The 19,484-nt window shown below is 50.8% G+C and overlaps 1 protein-coding gene across 1 annotated transcript; it reads left to right on the top strand.

Annotated features, from left to right (window-relative positions):
• Positions 1–2,742: 2,742 nt before the first annotated feature.
• Positions 2,743–12,354, top strand: CALM3 (calmodulin 3). Its single transcript, XM_070764533.1, has 6 exons — positions 2,743–2,926; positions 7,797–7,827; positions 8,411–8,554; positions 9,352–9,458; positions 9,579–9,714; positions 10,713–12,354. The coding sequence occupies exons 1-6, from the start codon at positions 2,924–2,926 to the stop codon at positions 10,739–10,741; spliced, it is 450 nt and encodes a 149-aa protein (XP_070620634.1). The 5' UTR covers positions 2,743–2,923; the 3' UTR covers positions 10,742–12,354.
• The last annotated feature ends 7,130 nt before the right edge of the window (positions 12,355–19,484 follow it).

The raw sequence follows: 19,484 nt of genomic DNA, 5'->3' as shown, positions 1-19,484 counted from the left end.
TTACAGCTTGCATGCTCTTTCATTGTTACTCTCTGCGAAGAATATTTTCCAAACCTTATCTTTGTAGGGGGTTTTTTTCATTCTCTACTTGCTCCGAATCAATTTCTTTCCAGCCCTGACCAGGTGCTAACAATATTCTCAGCTCTTACCAGCTTTTATTTATGTATGTATGTATTTATTTATTTATTTATTTTATTTATTGGATTTGTATGCCGCCCCTCTCCGTAGACTCGGGGTGGCTAACAACCATGATAAAAACAGCATGTAACAATCCAATCCAATACTAAAATAACTAAAAAAAAAACCTTATTATAAAAACCAAACATACATACAGACATACCATGCATAAATTGTAATGGCCTAGGGGGAAAGAATATCTCAGTTCCCCCATGCTTGACGGCAGGGTTTTTAGAAGCTTACGAAAGGCAAGGAGGGTGGGGGCAATTCTAATCTCTGGGGGGAGTTGGTTCCAAAGGGCCGGGGCCGCCACAGAGAAGGCTCTTCCCCTGGGTCCTGCCAAATGGCATTGTTTAGTTGACGGGACACGGAGAAGGCCCACTCTGTGGGACCTAACTGGTCGCTGGGATTCGTGCAGCAGAAGGCAGTCCTGGAGATGATCTGGTCCGGTGCCATGAAGGCTTGCAAGCTCTTTCATTGTTACTCTCTGTGAAGAATGTTTTCCAAGACCTAAGTCTTTGCAGGATTTTTGTCATTGCTCTACTTGCTCCAAATCAGTTTCTAACCATGTTCCCAGCTCTTACTGGCTTGCAAGCTCTTTCATTGTTACTCTCTCCGAATAAAGTTTTTTTTTTAAGCCACAATCAGGGCATAAAATAATGTGCTGGCTAAAGACGCTAGCCAGGTGAGTACTTGGTGAGCCGATTCCCCCCCCCCCCATTTTCCTCCCCAAAAACTAAGGTGCGTCTTATATTCCGAAAAATACGGTACATGGGTATCTTTGTGGAGGGCAAACCATCAAGACATGGCTGGCAGCTCAAATATCAGCCTGGGCCGTTTCTGGCTCTGCTGGCTTGGCAACTGCATTTTATGGGCTCCTGGAGGCATCACGCTGGCATCTGGGGACCCGCCAGTTGTGGAGAGATTTGAGGCTGGCAGAAGGATCCCTGGTTTTCCTCCCAGCAGGCGAAACCTCCGGAGGCTCTTGGGCTCACCTGTTCCTTCCCTCACCTGTTCTGCTGCCTCCTCACCCACCTCCTTCGCCACCGCGGCTGGTGCCAGCCAACCACCATCGCACGGAACGGGGGGGAGAAGACAGGCTGCGTCCTGCCTCGCTTGGCTCCGGGCTCTGGGCTTGTGAGAACTCGGGCAAGAGGTTTGAGGCAGGGGCGGCTGAATAGCTCACAACCTGTATGGGCAGGTAAGCCACTCAGCCGGCCTCCTCCCTCGCCCCGTCTGTCCGTCATCACTTGGCGGCTGGGGAAGGAGGGCGTGGGAAGGTGGGGGGGGGATGAAATTGGACTGGGGAGAGAATCGGGGTGATGCTTGCCAAGAACGGAAGGAAGGAGTGGGAGGGAGAGGAAGGAAGGAAGGAAGGAAGGAAGGAAGGAAGGAAGGAGTCAGACAGAGGGAGAGGATGCCATGTAATAAAGTTTTCAGTTTCAATTATTAATTTTATTTATTCATAATGACATAAATGTTTCCTTTATTTACATTGGACTTTTTTGTTAATTTTTTCCCCTCCTTTTCATTGTGAAAATAATTGGTCACTTTATTTTAAATTGAAACGTTTTTATTATTATGTATCCATGTTTGCTTTTGTTGTGAGCCTCCCTGAGTCCCTAGGAAGCTGGGCACCAGAGAAATTTAATTAATTAATTAGATATTTATTTATTTATTTATTTATTTATTTATTTATTTATTTATTTATTTATTTATGTATGTATTTATGTAGGTATGTATGTTTCTTGAAAGGGGCCTGGTAGGTCATCTAGTCCAACCCTCTGCTTTTTTAACTGGGCGGGTGAGGAGTTCAAGGTCCAGCCAATGCCCCCCCCCCCCCGCAAGGTCTTCTTAGCACGTGGGAATTCAACAGGTCGAGTCCCAAACTTTCCCGGCAGCACTTCCGGCTGGACAACTTCCCACGTGGGAGAAGCACACCAGATCTATGGAAGGCGGGGCTTGCAAGCAGTGGGCGTGGCCAAAGGAGGGCGTGGCCCCGCTGGATTGTAATGTCAGCTCTTCCAAAGAGGGCGGGGCTATCTCCTAGCTTGGCCAGAGGGACCACGCCCCTCTTTCTAGACCGATCTATTCGGAGCCGGGAGGGGAGGGCCATACCATTTGAAGAAACAGTGAGATGGTATGTGTGGGGTTTTTTTTCCTTTTAGAAACCCGCCGCCCCGCAGAACGCGGCTTGGCAGACTCTGGCGCTCCCCCGCCCACACCCTTCCACTTGGTTCCTCCCTCCGTCCCCCTTTTTCCCTCCTCCACATGGCCCGCTCCGATTTTGACGCATTGCAGGTGAGAGGCGACCAATAGTCGCGGGAGTCTCATCCTGCGTCTCCTCCCGCGGCCAATGGGAGCACGCGAAACAATCTCGGACTTGCCATCCTGTGTCCTTCCGCCGGCGGGCGGCTGCAGGGGCGGGGCGGGACGGGGAAAGAAGCGCGAGGAGGCAGCGAAGGGAGGAAAGTAGTCCCTCCGGCCCCTCTCCTTCGCCCGCGGGGAGGAAGTGGGCGGGGCCGTCCGCAGAGACGAGAGCGGATTGGGCGCGACGGGGCTGGTGGGGCGGGGCGTCGGGGCGAGGCCGGAGGCGGCCGTTGGCGGAGGGATCCGGCCGTGCGCGCAGTGAGGCTCCCTCAAGCAACCCTCGGTGCGTCCTGGCTGGTGCGGCTCCTGCCTCCCTCGCGACGCCGTTGCTGCCTTCGAAGCCTCCGGACGCCGCCTCGCCGAACCGGACCCGACAATGGTGAGGGGACAGCGTGGGGTGTGTGGGAGCGGACGGACTAAAACGCCCATGCTTCCCGGCTTATGGGTCTTGTAGTCCCTGACGCCCCCAAAAAGGTGGCGGAGGATTTCAGGGCCTGCCTGGTTATTTTGGGGGGGAAGGAGTGGTAGGAGAAGGGGAGAGGTTTCCGTGGGCGCGGTGGGGGGCTGAGGAGAGCGACCCCTCCCCTTGTTAAATGGGGGAGGGGGCAGTGGCCCCGATAGGGGGGGAGGGGGCAGCTGAGGAGACCGTGAGGGGGGCTCGTATACCAATGCAATAGGAGGGGGAGGGGGCTGCCTAGGAGGAGCCTTGCAGGGGGGGAGGGGGCAGCGGGGGGGGGGGAGAGCCCTGAGTTTTGGGGGGCGGCCTATAATGTGGGGGGCTATTGGGAGGGGGTCTCAGTGGATTGAGTGGCAAAGGAGAAAAGAGGAGGGGGCCGGGGGGGTTAAATGGGGCGGGGGGAGAAGCCCTTCTGAATGGGTGCAGGGTGGGGTGGGGAGGGAGGAGGGGGTAGCAAGGGGAGTGGGAGAACCCTGAGTCTTGGGGAGAGGGCTATAATGTGGGGGGCTATTGGGGGGGGGGTCTCATAGGGTTGAGTGGCAAAGGAGGAAAGAGGAGGGGGCCTGAGAAGGGATTGGTTAAATGGGGAGGGGGGAGAAGCCCTGCTGAATGGGTGCAGGGAGTGGGTGGGGTGGGGAGGGCGGAGGGGGTAGCAGGGGGTGGGAGAGTCCTGAGTCTTGGGGTGGGCTACAATGTGGGGGCTATTGGGGGTTTGTCAGTGGGTTGAGTGGCAAAAGAGGAAAGAGGTGGGGGAGCTAAATGGGGAGGGGGGGAGAGACCCTGCTGAATGGGTGCAGTGGGAGGGAGCCCCCTGGCTGCCCCCCCCCCACCAGGCCTGGCTATGGATGCTTGGCGCATGGGAAGGATTTGCAGGGTGGGTGGGGTCCTTCGAGCGTGCTTGTTTGGCAAAGGAGGGGCTGATCTGGGAGGAGGGGGAGGTATGGGAGCTCCAGACAGACATCTAGGGAGACAGAGAGCCATGGTAGGGGAAGAATTGGGGGAGGGGGGGATTTCAGGATTGAGCTCCCAGCATCCTAAAAAGATATGGATGCCATCGTTGGGTGAAATAAGTCAGGGTGTGGGTTGGCCCCTCCCTGCACTGGGGGGGGCAGAAGAGAGGTGCCCCCCACTGCATGACTGTGATTCAGAAGGGTGGGGGGCAGCAGAGCTGGGCATCCTGCCTGCAGAGAGGGCAGGGCAGGGGGCCACGTATCCAAGGCCTCTGCCCTGGGAGTGGCCTGGTCCTCCTCATCAGACGAGGTTTCCCAGATGTTTCCTTCCCTCCCTTCGCTTTGCCTAAAGAAGGAAATACCGCTTGGAAATGCCGCCTCTGACTTCAGCGGAAATAGCGGTGGAATGCCTCTGGTTGCAGAAAGCGGCTCGCCCCACAACCTCTCCCTTGCCCTGCCTGTTTCTCGGCTGAAAGCGAAAAGACCGTTTTGCAATCCGCTGCAGAGGAGCCGTTGCCCGTCTGTCAACGGTGAGTTTGGGTGGGCCGAGGGGACGTTTGGCTCCTGGGCTGAAGGCAGCAGCAGCCCAGCCCACCTCCTTTCCTCCAGAGCTTCAGCTCAGGAGCCAAACATCCCCTCGGCCCACCCAAACCCACCCTCCAGGATAGGCCCTGCCAGAGGTTGCAGTCCGATTTGATTTGGAGTGGCGGCTTTGTGGGTGGCTGGTCTGTTTAGGAGATGAGAAAGCCACAGAGGCCTCCAAGTTCCTCCTTCCTCGCTGCAGCTTCCGGCGCCTGGTTGACGCACTGGCCTTGGTAAAATGGCTGGGTTCACTGTTGAAGCCTCTCGCTCCTTCGCTGGCTGGCCTCCTCCTTGGGCCTCTGGTCCCCCCAGCCCAGCCCCCCCTGCCCCCCCAGCTCCTATTCTCTCCTGGGACTGATTTTCCTCTGAGAGCATCTTTCCCTCCAAGCCCCGTCCAGAAGCTTCCTGGAGTTGCGACTCTGGCAGGTTCTGCAAAACATCTTTGGATGGAATTTGGGGTGCTGCTTTATTTGAGGGGGCCAGGGAGGTGGGATCAAGGCTGGTTGTTTCCAAGGGGTGGGGAGAGTAATTGTCTTGCCTCATTTGGGGTTCAGGAAACATAGATAGCTGTGACCACAGGGAGATTAGGGGGCTCAAAATGGAAAGGTGGGCTGTGTTTTCCCCCGTCAGAAGGTCCAGTCTTTTGTGGCTCACCTGTGGGGTGGGGTACTCCCCTCTTTTGCCCTATCAGGAGTGCTGCTGCATCCTCCCTTCCTCCCTCTGGATCCCCCCCAGGCTCTGGGCCTGAAACCCTCTTTCTCTCCCCCCCCCCCAATACATGTAGTCCTTCACTTAACAATAATTCATTTAAAGACCATTCCAAGTTACATCGTCACTGAAGAGAAGTGACTGGTGGCTGTTTTTCACGCTACCGTTGCAGCCCCCCCCCCTTGGTTGCGTGATCAAAATTCCACCACTTGGCATCTGACTCACACTTATGACCGTTGTGGGTTCCTGTGATCATCTTTTATGACCACCTGAGAAGCCACGTCAAGGGGGAAGCCAGATTCACTTAACAGCGGTGTTACTAACTTCACAACTGCAGGGATTCGCTTAACAATTGTGGGAGGAAAGGTCGTAAAATGAGGCAAAACTGACTTAAATGTCTCCGCAGCAGAAACGTTGGGCTCCTTTGTCATAATTTGAGGGCTAGCTGCATAACTTCAATCTTCAGGCCAAAGGACCTGCCATAGCTCAGCTATTGAAGTTATGCAGGGAGCCCACAATTTCCATTGCGCCTCCATGAAGAGGCTCTCGGGCCAGGCCAGGACGGCTTCCTTGTCTGCTGCAGTGTTGGGCCGGGCCAGGCCTGTGGTCCAAAGTCCCTCTGAGTTCCCTGGGCAACTTGATTGATGGACTTCGACTCCCAGAATTCCACAAGTGGCCAGAGTTGCCCAGCCCTGGGCAGCAGCTGCCCTGTGGTCACTCAGGGAGCCTCCCTCGTCCTCTTGAGCCGCTACGGCTGGCTTTCACCCAGGAGCCAAGATACTGGCACCAAAATTCAGCCTGGCAGACCAGTCATGTCGTCCGAGAACTCCACTGGGTCAGCTGACCCTCCTGGACGGACAGAGGAGCCTTTCTGCATTCAGCACTTGGAGAAGCAGGAAATGACCTTGGTGGTCTCATCCTGTCCAGAAAAAGAAGGGAAGCCTTGAAACGTGGTTTGTTGATGGGGCAGGACGGCTGCCGCGAGGACTCGGTGCAGTGGAAGCTCAGGACGGTTGTGATTTCAAGCCAAGAAAGTCACACATGGGCGCAGTGTGACTTGCGTGTTGTGAATCTGACCGGCCTCGCTTGGGATGTGCAAAGGTTTCCCCTGGGGCAGCCGGGAACTGCTGACTCATTGAAGGTCCAGCATCCTGTTTCTCACACCCACCCACCCAGGGCTAAGACCCAGCAGGCCTTTTGATGTGCAAAGCGGTTGAAATGAATGAGACTTGGTTCTCTGAGAGGAGCCTCTTGTCTCTGCGGTCATCACCGAATAAACTCCAGAAATGAAGTTGTCAAGCTGGGTTTTGTGGTGCTCCCCTGAGCAAGTGAGTCAGCCGCCTTTGTGGGTCTGTGTTGGCAGCTCTTGTGGTGTGTTAGTTCCTGACTCTTGGCTCAGGCAGGCTGGGTTTGTAAGAGCTCCAGAAGGAATCCCACGGCCTCCTTTAAGGAGAGAGGATGGACTTATGAGAGCTCGTGGGCCCCTTGTCCAGAGCCACAGTTGGAGTGGTCTGGATGAGGGACTCTTCCACCTTGGGTCAACCCTGAAGTGAACCATCTGGGAGCCAACAGAAGAAGGGGGAAGGGCGGGGGAATAGCTGGATGGGGTTTTGTAGCCAAAATAAGGAAGTTTTCCTGTGGGAACTAAGGACATTCCAATAGATGGCTGGCCAGGGAAGGAGTGAAGTAACCAAGCAACTGGTCAGCATCTTCATTGGACAGGTGACTTAAGGGAAAGAGGGGAATGTGTTGACTTTCACCAGTTGTGCTAATACGACGACGTATCCAATAAATTGTTCTTTGAGGAATCTGCCTGCCTCCAAGTTCTGCTTTCTATGGGCGACTTGATTGATTGATTGATTGATTGATTGATTGATTGATTGATTGATTGATTTGGGTTTTTATGCCACCCAGCTCCCGAGAGACTCTTGCTTGACCACAGCTGCCCTCACGTCCTTTGAGAGTTGCTTGTGGCTGCAGTGAAGAGCCCTGAGAATGACCGTTGAGTAGGCCTGCGTAAAATGGCTGGGTTCACAGTCTGCAGGGAATGAGGGGTCCACTGGCACAGATTGTTGCCCCAAGTTGTGACGTTGTCGTTGTGATGGGACCAATCACACAAGAATTGTAGAAGGCAGGAAATGCAACAGCTGGCAAGGAGCTTTGAATCGGGACCTTTGTGGATTTGCTGCATTGTCAAAGTGGTGGTAAATAATAATAATAATAATAATAATAATAATAATAATAAATGTTGAGATTTGGGGATTTTTATGGCGCAGCACTGAGGACGTGAATTCAAAGCCCTCCTAAAATTTGGAGGGATCTCAGTTGTCTCTTTTGGGCCTCAACGGAGAGGCGTGGAAAATATCCTTTGCAACCGGTGCTTCCCCACCCTATTATTATTATTGTTGTTGTTATTGTTGTTGTTATTATTATTATTGTTGTTGTTGTTGTTATTGTTATTATTGTTGTTATTATTATTTTGGTGAAAGATGCGAAGGTGGCCAGAAGGAGAGATGAGACTGTAGCTGTTAAAATCTCTTTTCTACTTTCAGGCTGACCAGCTGACCGAAGAACAAATTGCAGGTGAGTTTCCCCCCCACCCCATCACATCCACCCCAGTTGTTGAACAGAAACAGACTTTGCTCAGTCAATCCAGATATACAGAGAGGCAGATTTTAACTTTATTCCTGGCAAGTCCAGTTGCCCCTTGAAAGAACCCTTCCTGGAGGACTGAGAATCTCCACAGACGTTAAACTGCCTAAAAGGGCCCAAAGGTCCTTTTTTTTCAAGAGGCAGCTGGACTTTCTGGTGTTTTTCTCTTTTGGAGATGTTTCGCTTCTCACCCAAGAAGGTTCCTCAGCTCTGACCAGGACAGTGTGGAATGGACGGAGAGACTGATATTGTTATATCTTATTTTAGGCAGGTTCTTTTTCCACGGCCTCTGCTTGCAATTCCTCCACGTTCAGGGGGTTTGGGCTCAGGGCCGCTTAGAAAACTGAGAAGTTCCCCTGGGAGCAGCAAGGAAGGATGTGGACGCTGGAGATGTCGCCCCTCCCTCCCTCTTTCCCCCTCCCTGAGCCCTTTTGGGGTTGAATCCCCCTGCTAGGCCTTTTTTCTGCCCTGCTGAGTTTTCTTTGCCTGGCTTCCCTGCCCCCCCCCCCTGCAGAATTCAAGGAGGCCTTCTCCCTCTTCGACAAGGACGGCGATGGCACCATCACCACTAAGGAGCTTGGCACCGTCATGAGGTCCCTGGGGCAGAACCCCACCGAGGCCGAACTGCAGGACATGATTAACGAGGTGGATGCGGATGGTGAGTGACCCCAGCAGTAAGCGAGGCCGAATTAGTTCTCGGTCAACAAGCCCCTCAGGCAAATGCAGGTGAAGTCTCACCCATTGCTCGCCTCCAGCTGTGTGGTCCAGGTCCGAACAGGCCACAGATCGGTACCAGTCCTTGAACCGAGGGCTGGGGACTCTTGGTCCCGTATCTCTCTCGTTTCATTAGAGGCTTTAGTGGTACGACTGATGAAAGCAGCCTCACCAATCAGGAGGCGTCTGCTGGTTGGAGTTGTGGGGTCACCTCAGATTCTGGGGGATGAGCCAGGCCCCTCCGGGATAGCCTGGGCCAGGGGGGTTGCCAGAGGAAGCTGAGAGTGAGGATGAGGGAGAAAGTGACCTGAGTGAAAGGTATTGGCTGACAGCCTTAGCCTCTTTGAGGTGTGGTGTCACTTCCAGGCAGTATAAAGGCAAAGGGTTGTGGGGAATGGGGTGTGTGACTGAACAAGGCTTAAGAATCACGATTTCTGCTTCGATAAAAGACATTCTCTGTGCTGGAAGAGCTTTCAGTGAGCAAATGCCCATGTTTAGGTAAATGAGTGGACTTTTATCCAAGGAACGCAGGTAAGGCCAAGTTTCTGGCAACACAGATTGCAGCTGGCTCCAAAGAGGAAAACAACTTCTTCTGTGCCGTTTTAAAAACCCTGCAGTTTCATTACGCATTTCATCATAAAATTCTGAGCTGGGGTTCGCTCCGAGGGCTGTTTTGCAAAGCCTCTCGCAACGGGGGGCCGAGTTCCCTCCGCGGGGTCTCACGGTCGCTTCCTTTTTCAGGCAACGGCACCATCGACTTCCCCGAGTTCCTTACCATGATGGCCCGGAAGATGAAGGACACAGACAGTGAGGAGGAGATTCGTGAGGCCTTCCGGGTGTTCGACAAGGTGAAGCCAGGGATCGGGCCCCCGGAAGCGGTCAGGGAGGCGGTGGGAGGCGGCAAGCGGGGGGGGGGACCCCTGCCCCCTCCCTCCTTCCGCCTGACGGGGGCTTCTCTCTCCTCCCAGGACGGGAACGGCTACATCAGTGCTGCTGAGTTGCGCCACGTGATGACGAACCTCGGTGAGAAGCTGACGGACGAGGAAGTGGACGAAATGATCCGGGAAGCCGATATTGACGGAGACGGACAGGTCAACTATGAAGGTTGGTGAAAGGGACCCCCGATGGGTTGGGGGAGCTGCTAGGGCACTGATGGTGAACCTTTTCTCCCTCGGGTGCCGAAAGACATGCGCACGCACTATCGTACATACTACCGTCCATTCAATGCCTGGGGGAGGGGAAATACAGCTCCCCCCACCCCCCAAAGGACCTCCAGAAGCCAGAAATGGCCCCTTTCCCAACTTCAGCTGGGCCCAGTAGCCTCGTGTTTCACCCTCCCCAGGCTCCAAAGGCTTCCCTGGATCTGGGGGTGGGTAAAACGCCCTCCCTCATCCTCCTGGAGGCTCTCTGGAAGCCAAAAACACCCTCCCAGAGACTGTGAGCCAAAAATCAGCTGGCCAGCACTCTCCTGCACATTGGAGCTAAGTTCGCCATCACTCTGCTTGGGCCTCTGGATGGATTGGAGAGTCACAGCCACGAATAGAGGTGTCCATCCATGGCCGCTTTAGCCTTGGCAGTTGAAGTCCTCCCATGGCTGGACCAGCCCTCTGCTAAAACACGACACATCAACTCCGCTTAGTGTAGCAACCAAAAAGATTAAAGTTTTGGTCTGTCTGTTGATGCCTCTCTTTTTTGTGGCCGCTCCATCCCTGGAGGGTTTGGACAATGGATGGGGCAACCACTTGACCCCCTGTCCCGTGCAGGGGGCTGGACTAGAAGACCTCCAAGGTCCCTTCTAGCCTTAGGAGTTTAAGTGTCGATCAGGAGAGCACAGCTGTGGAGGGTGATGGTCACCACTGGCCCCCAGGGAGGGAGAGGATGCGACAGGAGTGTTTGTGCATCTTTCTCGGGGTGGAATAGACCACAGCACAGGGATATGGGTTCCTTTTGTCTTTGGCCACACACTCAAACCGAGTGGAAAGGCGGTCTGTTGCGTGCCTGGGCGCTAAGTGAAGCGGGGAGGGGCCAAGGCCCACAGCAGGGACGTCGTGGGGGATTCGCCCCCCCCCTAACCCACTTGCCTCCCCCTGTGTCTCTTGCAGAGTTTGTGCAGATGATGACCGCGAAATGAAGCCCGCAGACGGAATGGCTGGCAAGGCCCGTTTCTCTCCTTCGATAACTTGTCTCCCACCACACTCTCTCTACTTAAGCAACCTGGTTCTCTAAGCAAACAAATCGGCTGTGGAATAAATCTGACCAAGCAATTAAAAAAAAGTGGCAAAAAGGAAAAAAAAAATCGAAGAAAAACCTTCCCGAGCTGCATGATTGATTGCAATCCTCTCTCTCTCTCCTCCCTCCCTTCCTCCCTTCCCCCATCTTTTTTCACCGCCTCCTCCTCCTCTTTCCCTCCCTCCCTCCCTTTCCGAGGGTCCCCCGAGACCCCCGCAGCCCTCCGGGGTGTCTTGCCTTTCCACCGGGTGTTCTGTTCTGCAGTCCGAGCTGGCCCCATCTCTCAGGGCGCAGATTCTTATTCCTTTCAAGAAAGCCCTCCCTCAGACACACAATCACACAATCACACACACACCCCACCACGACGAAGGGGTGGAGAGAGTGCAACAACCCCATTTTCCAGTCCTGTTGCATGTGTCCGGGCGCTGTGGTTGTGCGCGTTGACCTGGCAGCCACCACCGAGAGGGCCTTGCCTCGAGGAACACCGGGCGGGCGTCACCAGCAAAAGAAACGGGCAGCGGGGTTTTGTTTTTTGTGTCCCTCCTTCGTTTTGTGGTGGCGGTCGGGAGGCAGATCCCACCCACCGCCCGGAAAGTGGATCCCATCAGCGCAACCTTGCAGGGGGGAAGGCTGATCGAAGTGAGGAAAGGGGGGGGCGATGAAGGCCCCCGTCCCAATTGGCGCTTTTTTCCCTCCCCCAAAACACCCCCCACCCTCCCTCGTTCTTCTCTCGTTCTCAAATCCTGTAAAAATTGTAAATGTCCTTCTACGGTTTTTCCTACGCTGCTATGTACATATCTTCCTCCGGGGATGGGATGCGCCCCGCGGCGGCAGAGGCTTTCGATTGGCAACTGGGGGAGGTGGTGGGGGTGGAGATGGGGGGCCACTGCAATAAAAGAGGAAAGCCTCCGCCGAGCGAATGCCAATTGCCCCCTCTCCCGTCTTTCCCTTTTTTCATTTCTTCCGTACGTGGCTGGCACCTTTTTAAGGCCTCTTGATGCTCCTTCGCGGCTTCGGTGTCTCTGCTCTTCTTCGCTGTGGCTTCCTCCCTCCGCCCTTTTCCCCGTTCGGCCCCCTCCCCACTCTCCCGGTCCTCCCTCTCCGCCGCAAAAGGCATGGGCTCTGCACACTCGGCTTCTCTTTTCGTTTCGTTTGGGGTTTTTTTCCGTTGGGTTTTGTTTTGTTTTTTTTAAAAATCCATTTTGGGGGGGAAATGTTTGGGGAGTTTTTTTTTTCTTTTTCCTTTCGCTTTTTTCCCCCCCTTTTTCTTTTCTCCTCCGGGCGAGGCCGTTGGAAACGAGAAGCAGACTCGAATCCCGAATCTGGGCGAGGGGAATTCCCGCCTTCTGCGCTCCGCCGCCGAGTCCGCCGAGGGAGTCTGTGCCGGAGAGTGTGGGGAAGGTTGAACCAGAATGTCTTTGGAAGCAGGTGGCGTTTGTTCAGTTCAAGCTGTGAAAATAATAAAATAAAATAAAAATTATCAATGTTTTCCAATAAAACGCAGTGACTACCTGACGTGGCTGGTGGTGCTTTGAAGCGGCGGTTCGTGGTCCATCTCCCGGGATACGTGTGGGAGGCCCACTAAGCGCTGAACCCCGGGGACCCTTCAGATTAACACAAGTTGCGGAGAAGTTGCTACCAAGCTCCTGCTATTGTGTTGGTTGTACGAGGGTCGCCCAGAAAGTAATGCACCATATTTTTTTTCTCAGCCTATAGTAATGGTTCAGATGTGAAACTTTAGATATTCATTATTTGAATTGTCAGGAGTGCGTGTGTAAATTCTGCGTTTCTTCAGACAGGTAGCGTAGCTGCAGCTGTGTTTTGGCATCTAAGTGATGGTAAGTTACAAGCAGCGTGTCAGTCATTGAATTTCTCACTGCGGAGGAATAAACTTTTCAGAAACGTTTGTTTACAGTTTATGGAGAATCTGCAGTCGACAGAAGTACGGTTAGGCGCTGAAGATATTTTGAGGATGACGAAGAGGTGATTTGCACAGTGCAGAAATGACCAGAACAAGGAGTGGCACCAGCAGGGCACATCCTACCTTGTGTCTCACTGGAGGAAGGCCATAGATGGACGGAGATTACGTGGGAAAATAGGGAGTGTAGGAGAAACATCCTTTCTGTTCTGCCTGACAGGCTCAGGCAATGTGTAACAGTCCAAGGAAAAGAAATCAAACACACACGCGCTCTGCTAATCAGCAGACTTGTATTAAATAACAAAAAAGGGTTACTCAAAACAGTTCTCAGTGTCCAAAAACAATGATGGTGCAAGGCTTACTTCAGCCGCATACAAAAACACAGGAAAAAACAAACAAAGACAACCTGGAAAGACATTTCAGGAGTCCTTTTGAATCTTTGAAGCAAACAGCAAGTCCCAGAGTTTTCACAACCCACTTGTCTGAAAAAGCTGGGTTGAAAACTCGCACGGAACAGAAACTTCAGAGCAGGAACCACAAAATAACAGATAAACAGCCACAGTTTGCCTTGGGCCGTTGTTCCCTTTTATACCTTTAGCCCTCAGTATAAGAACCACACCCAGCCCAGGTGCTCCTATAATGACTTGTAATACTCCTTAAAGCAATCCCTTCTTTGCATAGCTCTTCGGCTACGCAGATCAATATATTGATCTGCAGAAGAACCCAGGGACGAAAGACGTCTGAGGGACTGCAGGCCAAATCCCCTGGGCTGTCTGCTGAATCCTGCGTCCCAGTGGCCTCGTCCTCCTGGCTGTCAGCCAGGCTTTCGCATTCACTTTGTGCCGTGTCTCTCCCATCCGTGGGAGCAACCGCTGGCCCAGGCCCAAACACAACACTTTCTTGTGTGTAAGTTTTGTTGTGTTCAATAAATAATTGGAGAAAAAAATGTGCATTACATTCTGGGCGACCCTTGTATAACAACGGGTACCATATTTGTAGCTCAGAGTTGAATTGTGGGCTCCTTGGTGCTGATTAATCATAGCTGCTTTCTTGCAGACGTTTCATGACCCAACTAGGTAGTGTCACCCATTCTAGAAAGGTTTGTGCTGTCTACAGTTCGACAGCAGTGGTGTCCAGCCTTATCAACTTTAGGGCCTGTAAACATAGCTGCCTGGAGAATTCTGGGAGTTGAAGTCCACAAGTCTGAAGATGGACACACGCTGCTCTACAAACCCCATTCCTGCCAGTGGACGCCCCTTACTGACCTCTTAGGAATCAGGAGAGGTCAACAGTGGACAGTCTAAGGGGAAGGTTTTGGGGGTTAGGAGATGATACTAGAGAGTCTGGTAGTGAGTTCCATGCATCAACTACTCGGTTACTAAAGTCATATTTCCTGCTCAAGTTTAGAGCGATTCACTTCGAGTTTGTATCTGTTGTGTGCTCCTGTATTATTGTGGTTGAAGCTGAAGTAGTTGACAGGAAGGACGTAGCGGATGATTTTAGGTTGCAAAAGGGGGATCACATGACCCAGGACATGGACTTGTGGTCTTCCACTCCCAGAATTCCTGAGCCAATCATACCAGCTCAGGAACTCTTCAAATTAAAGTCCACATGTCATAGAAGAGCCAACTTTTGTCTACCCTTGAACCAGGAGATTGCAACTGTCAAAAGTACACGTCAATTGTCGAGCATCTGAATTTTGATCACCATGAAGTGTGAAAAATGGTCATAAGCCACTTTTTCAGTGCCATTGTGACTGAATGGTCAACTGAGCAAAAGGTTACATCCAGGACTCCACGGGTTTGGGGATTGGGTGAGCCTGTCACGTTCGAAAGCGGTCACACAAGTGTTTTGTTGGCCTTGCAGTACCAGATTAAAACAGCAGAGGGTGCTTCCCTCCATGGAAAAAATCCCATTGCGGGGATGAAATTCGATAGGTTGAAGAAAAAGAGCAGTTTATAGCAGTTTACAGAGTCTGCAGATCACCCCCAACAATCTGGGTCCTCAATTTACCCACCTCAGAATGATGGACAGCCGAGTCAACCTTGAGCCTGATGAGATTTGAACTGGTGGACTACAGGCAGCAGAAGCAGCTTGTAGTGCTGCGCTCTAACCATTGTGCCACTAAAGCACATTATGGGTTGTCTCCAAGCACGTGTCCAAGAAGGAGGCTCAGCTGAGGAGGTTTTGGAGGCGCTCCAGAAATCTCACGCGTCCTTGAAGATCTTGGATTTTGAACCCTGTGGTTGGTTCTCGTTTTTGGGGTGTCTGGGTTCAAGCAGGTTTCGTGATATGGGGAACCCCTGGATCATAAGGAGCAAATACTGATGGGATGGACCCATAATGAGATGACGAAAGGAGTCGGTGTGTGTGTGTACAATCAATCAAAAGTCAAGATCTATGATGGAGCCATCAAAAGAGAGAACTTGGGTCGCACATCATCCTCATCAGAGCCTGTAGATACAATTTCTACAGTGGCTTTGAAGGACTTCTCTATCTATTTATTTGGACTGATATGCTGCCCCACTCCTAGAGGACTTTGGGTGGCTCACAGCCAAATAGACATAAAATACAATAGAAAACCCTATAAAAAAACCAGTCTAAACCAGTTTAAAACCCACTATTAACAACCAAAGCAGCTAAAAAACCCTGGATATCTTTCCTGGTTGAATCTCAATGGTTGATCAACAACCCCAGGACTGTCAAAAAAAAAAAGAAGCCAGGTCTTTATGGCATTTCGGAAGGCCAGTACGGTGGTGGCAGTCCGGATCTTGGGAGATAGCTAGTTCCAGAGAGTTGGAGCAACCACAGTTAAGGCTCTACCTTGTGAGCCTGCCAACCAAGGGACCTGGAGAAGACCAACCCTGTGGGCCCTCATTGGTTGCTTGGACCTATGCAGTAGAAAGCAGTCTTGAAGATAGTCTGGCCTTACACCATGCAGGGCTTAAAACCAACGCCTTGAATTCTGCCTGGAGACCAATCGGAAGCCAGTGCGCTTCGCGGAGGATTGGTGCAGTGTGGGTGGTACCTAGGTGGCCCTACAACAGCTTCTGGATCAGCTGCAATCTCCAAACGCTCTTCAAGGGTAGACCCCATGTAGAGTGCAATGCAATAATCCATCCTTGACCATTTCGGTCCTCTGAAGACCTTCACAGATGGTGGGGGCAGGCAAGGACCCAGTCACGGCTCCCCCTCGACCTCCGCAGGCAGAGGGTTTCTGGATCCCAAGTCCAGCCCTCCCTGCCTTGACATCCCACCATAAAATTGAGGAGATGCAGGTCCCACTATGTTGACATAACCGCAGCCCAACCAGGGCCTTCTTTGGCCGTGTCTCTGCTCTGCTGCCTCAAGTTAAGTGGGCATCACTCCTCCTCTTAAGGCAAGGCGGTGGGCAATGATGCCAGCTTTTACGACCACTGGACTAACGCTGAATTCCTGAGCCATCATGGAGCTCCCAAAACTCTGGGAAGAAAACTTGTTGAAGTCTGGCAGGTTTAAAGTTAGAAACATAGAAGATTGATGACAGAAAAAGACTTCCTGGTCCATCTAGTCTGCCCTTATGCTATTTCCTGTATTTTATCTTAGGATGGATCTACGTTTATCCCAGGCATGTTTCAATTCAGTCACTGTGAATTGACCAACCACGTCTGCTGGAAGTTTGTTCCAAGCATAGAAACATAGAAGACTGACGGCAGAAAAAGACCTCCTGGTCCATCTAGTCTGCCCTTATACTATTTTCTGTATTTTATCTTACAATGGATATATGTTTATCCCAGGCATGTTTAAATTCAGTTACTGTAGATTTATCTACCACTTCTGCTGGAAGTTTCTTCCAAGGATCTACTACTCTTTCAGTAAAATAATATTTTCTCATGTTGCTTTTGATCTTTCCCCCAACTAACCTCAGATTTTGCCCCCTTGTTCTTGGGTTCACTTTCCTATTAAAAATACTTCCCTCCTGAACCTTTTAACCTTTTAACATACAGTATTTAGATATTTCGATCATGTTCCCCTTTTGCCTTCCGTCCTTCAGACTCTACAGATGGAGTTCATGAAGTCTTTCCTGATCAGTTTTCTGCTTAAGATCTTCCACCATTTGTGTAGCCCGTCTTCGGACCCGTTCAATTTGATCCATCTCTTTGTGTAGATGACATCTCCAGAATTGGACACAGGATTCCAAATGTGGTCTCACCAGCACTCTATACAGCGGGATCGCAATCTCTCTCTTCCTACTATTAGTTATTAGTTATTAGATGTTATTGTTATTGTTATTATTATTATTATTGTTGTTGTTGTTGTTATTATTATTAAACTGGATTTATATGCCAAGGATGGGAGACCCCATGCTCTATACTGTCGTGTTTTCCCCCTTCTGAATTAAATTGTAGGAGAAAAACACCAGTCGCCTTCGGAGTCTTGCAGAATTTTTTGCTTTTTTAAAAAAAAAAAAAGCACTATCATTTCCCCTTCCATTAATAGCCACTCTTGTGGCTTGTGTCTTCCCTTTTAAAAATAATAATAATAACAAGGCAATGCTGCTATTTAATGTGTGTCAAAGTCTGTCTGACTCCGATAGCCTGATTCTGCAAACCGCTTAGAGAGGGCTGTAAAAGCCCCATGAAGCGGTATATAAGTCTAAAGGCTGTTGCTATATTCTTAGCCTCCTACCACCTTACATCTCCTGAACCTCAACTCCGCTGACCCTGGACAGCTGCGCAGGGCGAGGTCGTGTAGAAAGAGGAAGCAGGATCTGAGCCGGGGTTTTAAGCGTTTTCTTTGTAGCTCAGGGTTGAACTGTGGGATGCTTGGTAGGCTGGGTTGTGTTCCTGCTGACATTTCTTGACCCTTCTAAGTAGCATCATCAGTGCTAGAAGAGAGGAGGAGGAATGTGTGGTCCTTGGTAGTTTCCCACAGATGTTTCAGGGCCTAACTAGGAAACATCATCCATGCTGGAAGAGAATGGGGGTTATGGAGAGGAAGACGGCTGTGGGGTCATAAGAACATAAGGACCCAAGAAGAGCCAGGCTGAATGGGGGCCAAGCAAATCGAGTCCAGCATTCTGTGTCCCATAGTGGCCCCCCAATTGTTCATGGGGCTTTTGAGCAGAAAGAGAAGGCAAAACTCTCTCTTTCTCTTGACCCCCAACAAATGGGACCCAAGGGAACCCTGCCTGCCTCAACCAACATAGAGGCGGCACTTGGACATCCGTTTCAATAACCACTGATACACTTGGCATCCACGAATCTGTCCAAACCTGCCTTGAAGCTATCCAGGCTGACAGCTGTCACAACCTCTTCTGGAAGGGAATTCCATAAACCAAGGACCTTCTGGGTGAAGAAATATCTCCCTTTATTTGTCCTCACTTTCTTACCTCTGAGCTTCAGGCAGTGCCCCCTCATCCTAGTATTGTGTGATAGAGAAAAGAATTCAATAAAAATAATAATAATTTTAAAAAAGCAAACGTGGTTGGTCAATCCACAGTCGCTGAATTGAAACATGCCTGGCATAAACATCCATCCATCCTGAGAATAAAATACAGGAAAGAGTAGAAGGGCAGACTAGATGGACCAGGAGGTCTTTTTCTGCCATCAATCTTCTATGTTTTCTATGACATCTCACGGCCCAATTAGGTAACATCATCAGTGCCAGAAGGAGGTTGGGTTTGCTCTCTTTGCATACAAGCATTGGCAGTATTGGTTGGAATGTGGTTTTCTCCCATATTTAGGCGGTTGCTTACTGTTTATTTGTTGGCCCGAGTTGCTTCATCCATCATTGGGATGTTGTTTACTGCGGGGTGATTAATCTAGCGTGAACTCCCCTCTGAAAGACCAGCGCGACCTCTTCCTACCCAGGCAATGTAGAACTCATTCCAAAGTGAGAAGGGGAGAAAGGGAACAAAACGGAAGATTCCAAAATGGAAATAATTCCAATTCCACCAAAATCTAAACGAACACAATGGAGTTCATTTCAACCTCAACCCCAGCCCAGAGTAGCGGAAAAATAAATTTATTTATTTGTTTGTTTGCTTGGTTAATTTGTCAAACATGTATAAGATAGTACTAGTTTGTATAAACGTAAGTCAAAAATTAATGATAAACATAGAAACATAGAAGTCTGATGGCAGAAAAAGGCCTCCTGGTCCATCTAGTCTGCCCTTATACTATTTTCTGTATTTTATCTTAGGATGGATCCATGTTTATCCCAGGCATGTTTCAATTTAGCCACTGTGGAATTATCTACCACGTCTGCTGGAAGTTTGTTCCAAGGATCTACTACTCTTTCAGTAAAATAATATTTTCTCACGTTGCTTTTGATCTTTCCCCCAACTAACTTCAGATTGTGTCCCCTTTGTTCTTGTGTTCACTTTCCTATTAAAAACACTTCCCTCCTGGACCTTATTTAACCCTTTAATATATTTAAATGTTTCGATCATGTCCCCCCTTTTCCTTCTGTCCTCCAGTCTATACAGATGGAGTTCATTAAGTCTTTCCTGATAGGTTTTATGCTTAAGACCTTCCACCATTCTTGTAGCCCGTCTTTGGACCCGTTCAATTTTGTCAATATCTTTTTGTAGGTGAGGTCTCCAGAACTGAACACAGTATTCCAAATGTGGTCTCACCAGCATTCTATATAGTGGGATCATAATCTCCCCCTTTCTGCTTGTTATACCTCTAGCTATGCAGCCAAGCATCCTACTTGCTTTCCCTACCACCTGACTGCACTGCTC

This window comes from Erythrolamprus reginae, chromosome 11 (genome assembly GCF_031021105.1).
Source record: "Erythrolamprus reginae isolate rEryReg1 chromosome 11, rEryReg1.hap1, whole genome shotgun sequence".
NCBI lineage: Eukaryota > Metazoa > Chordata > Lepidosauria > Squamata > Dipsadidae > Erythrolamprus > Erythrolamprus reginae.
Note: the sequence above shows the minus strand (reverse complement) of the source record. Positions and strands in the feature narration are given on the sequence as shown.

Bases quoted from the DNA above. Each gene is read 5' to 3' on its own strand.
- CALM3 (XM_070764533.1), top strand. The intron at 7,828-8,410 runs GTGAGTTTCCCC...CCCCCCCTGCAG, and splicing joins GACCGAAGAACAAATTGCAG to AATTCAAGGAGGCCTTCTCC. The intron at 8,555-9,351 runs GTGAGTGACCCC...TTCCTTTTTCAG, and splicing joins TAACGAGGTGGATGCGGATG to GCAACGGCACCATCGACTTC.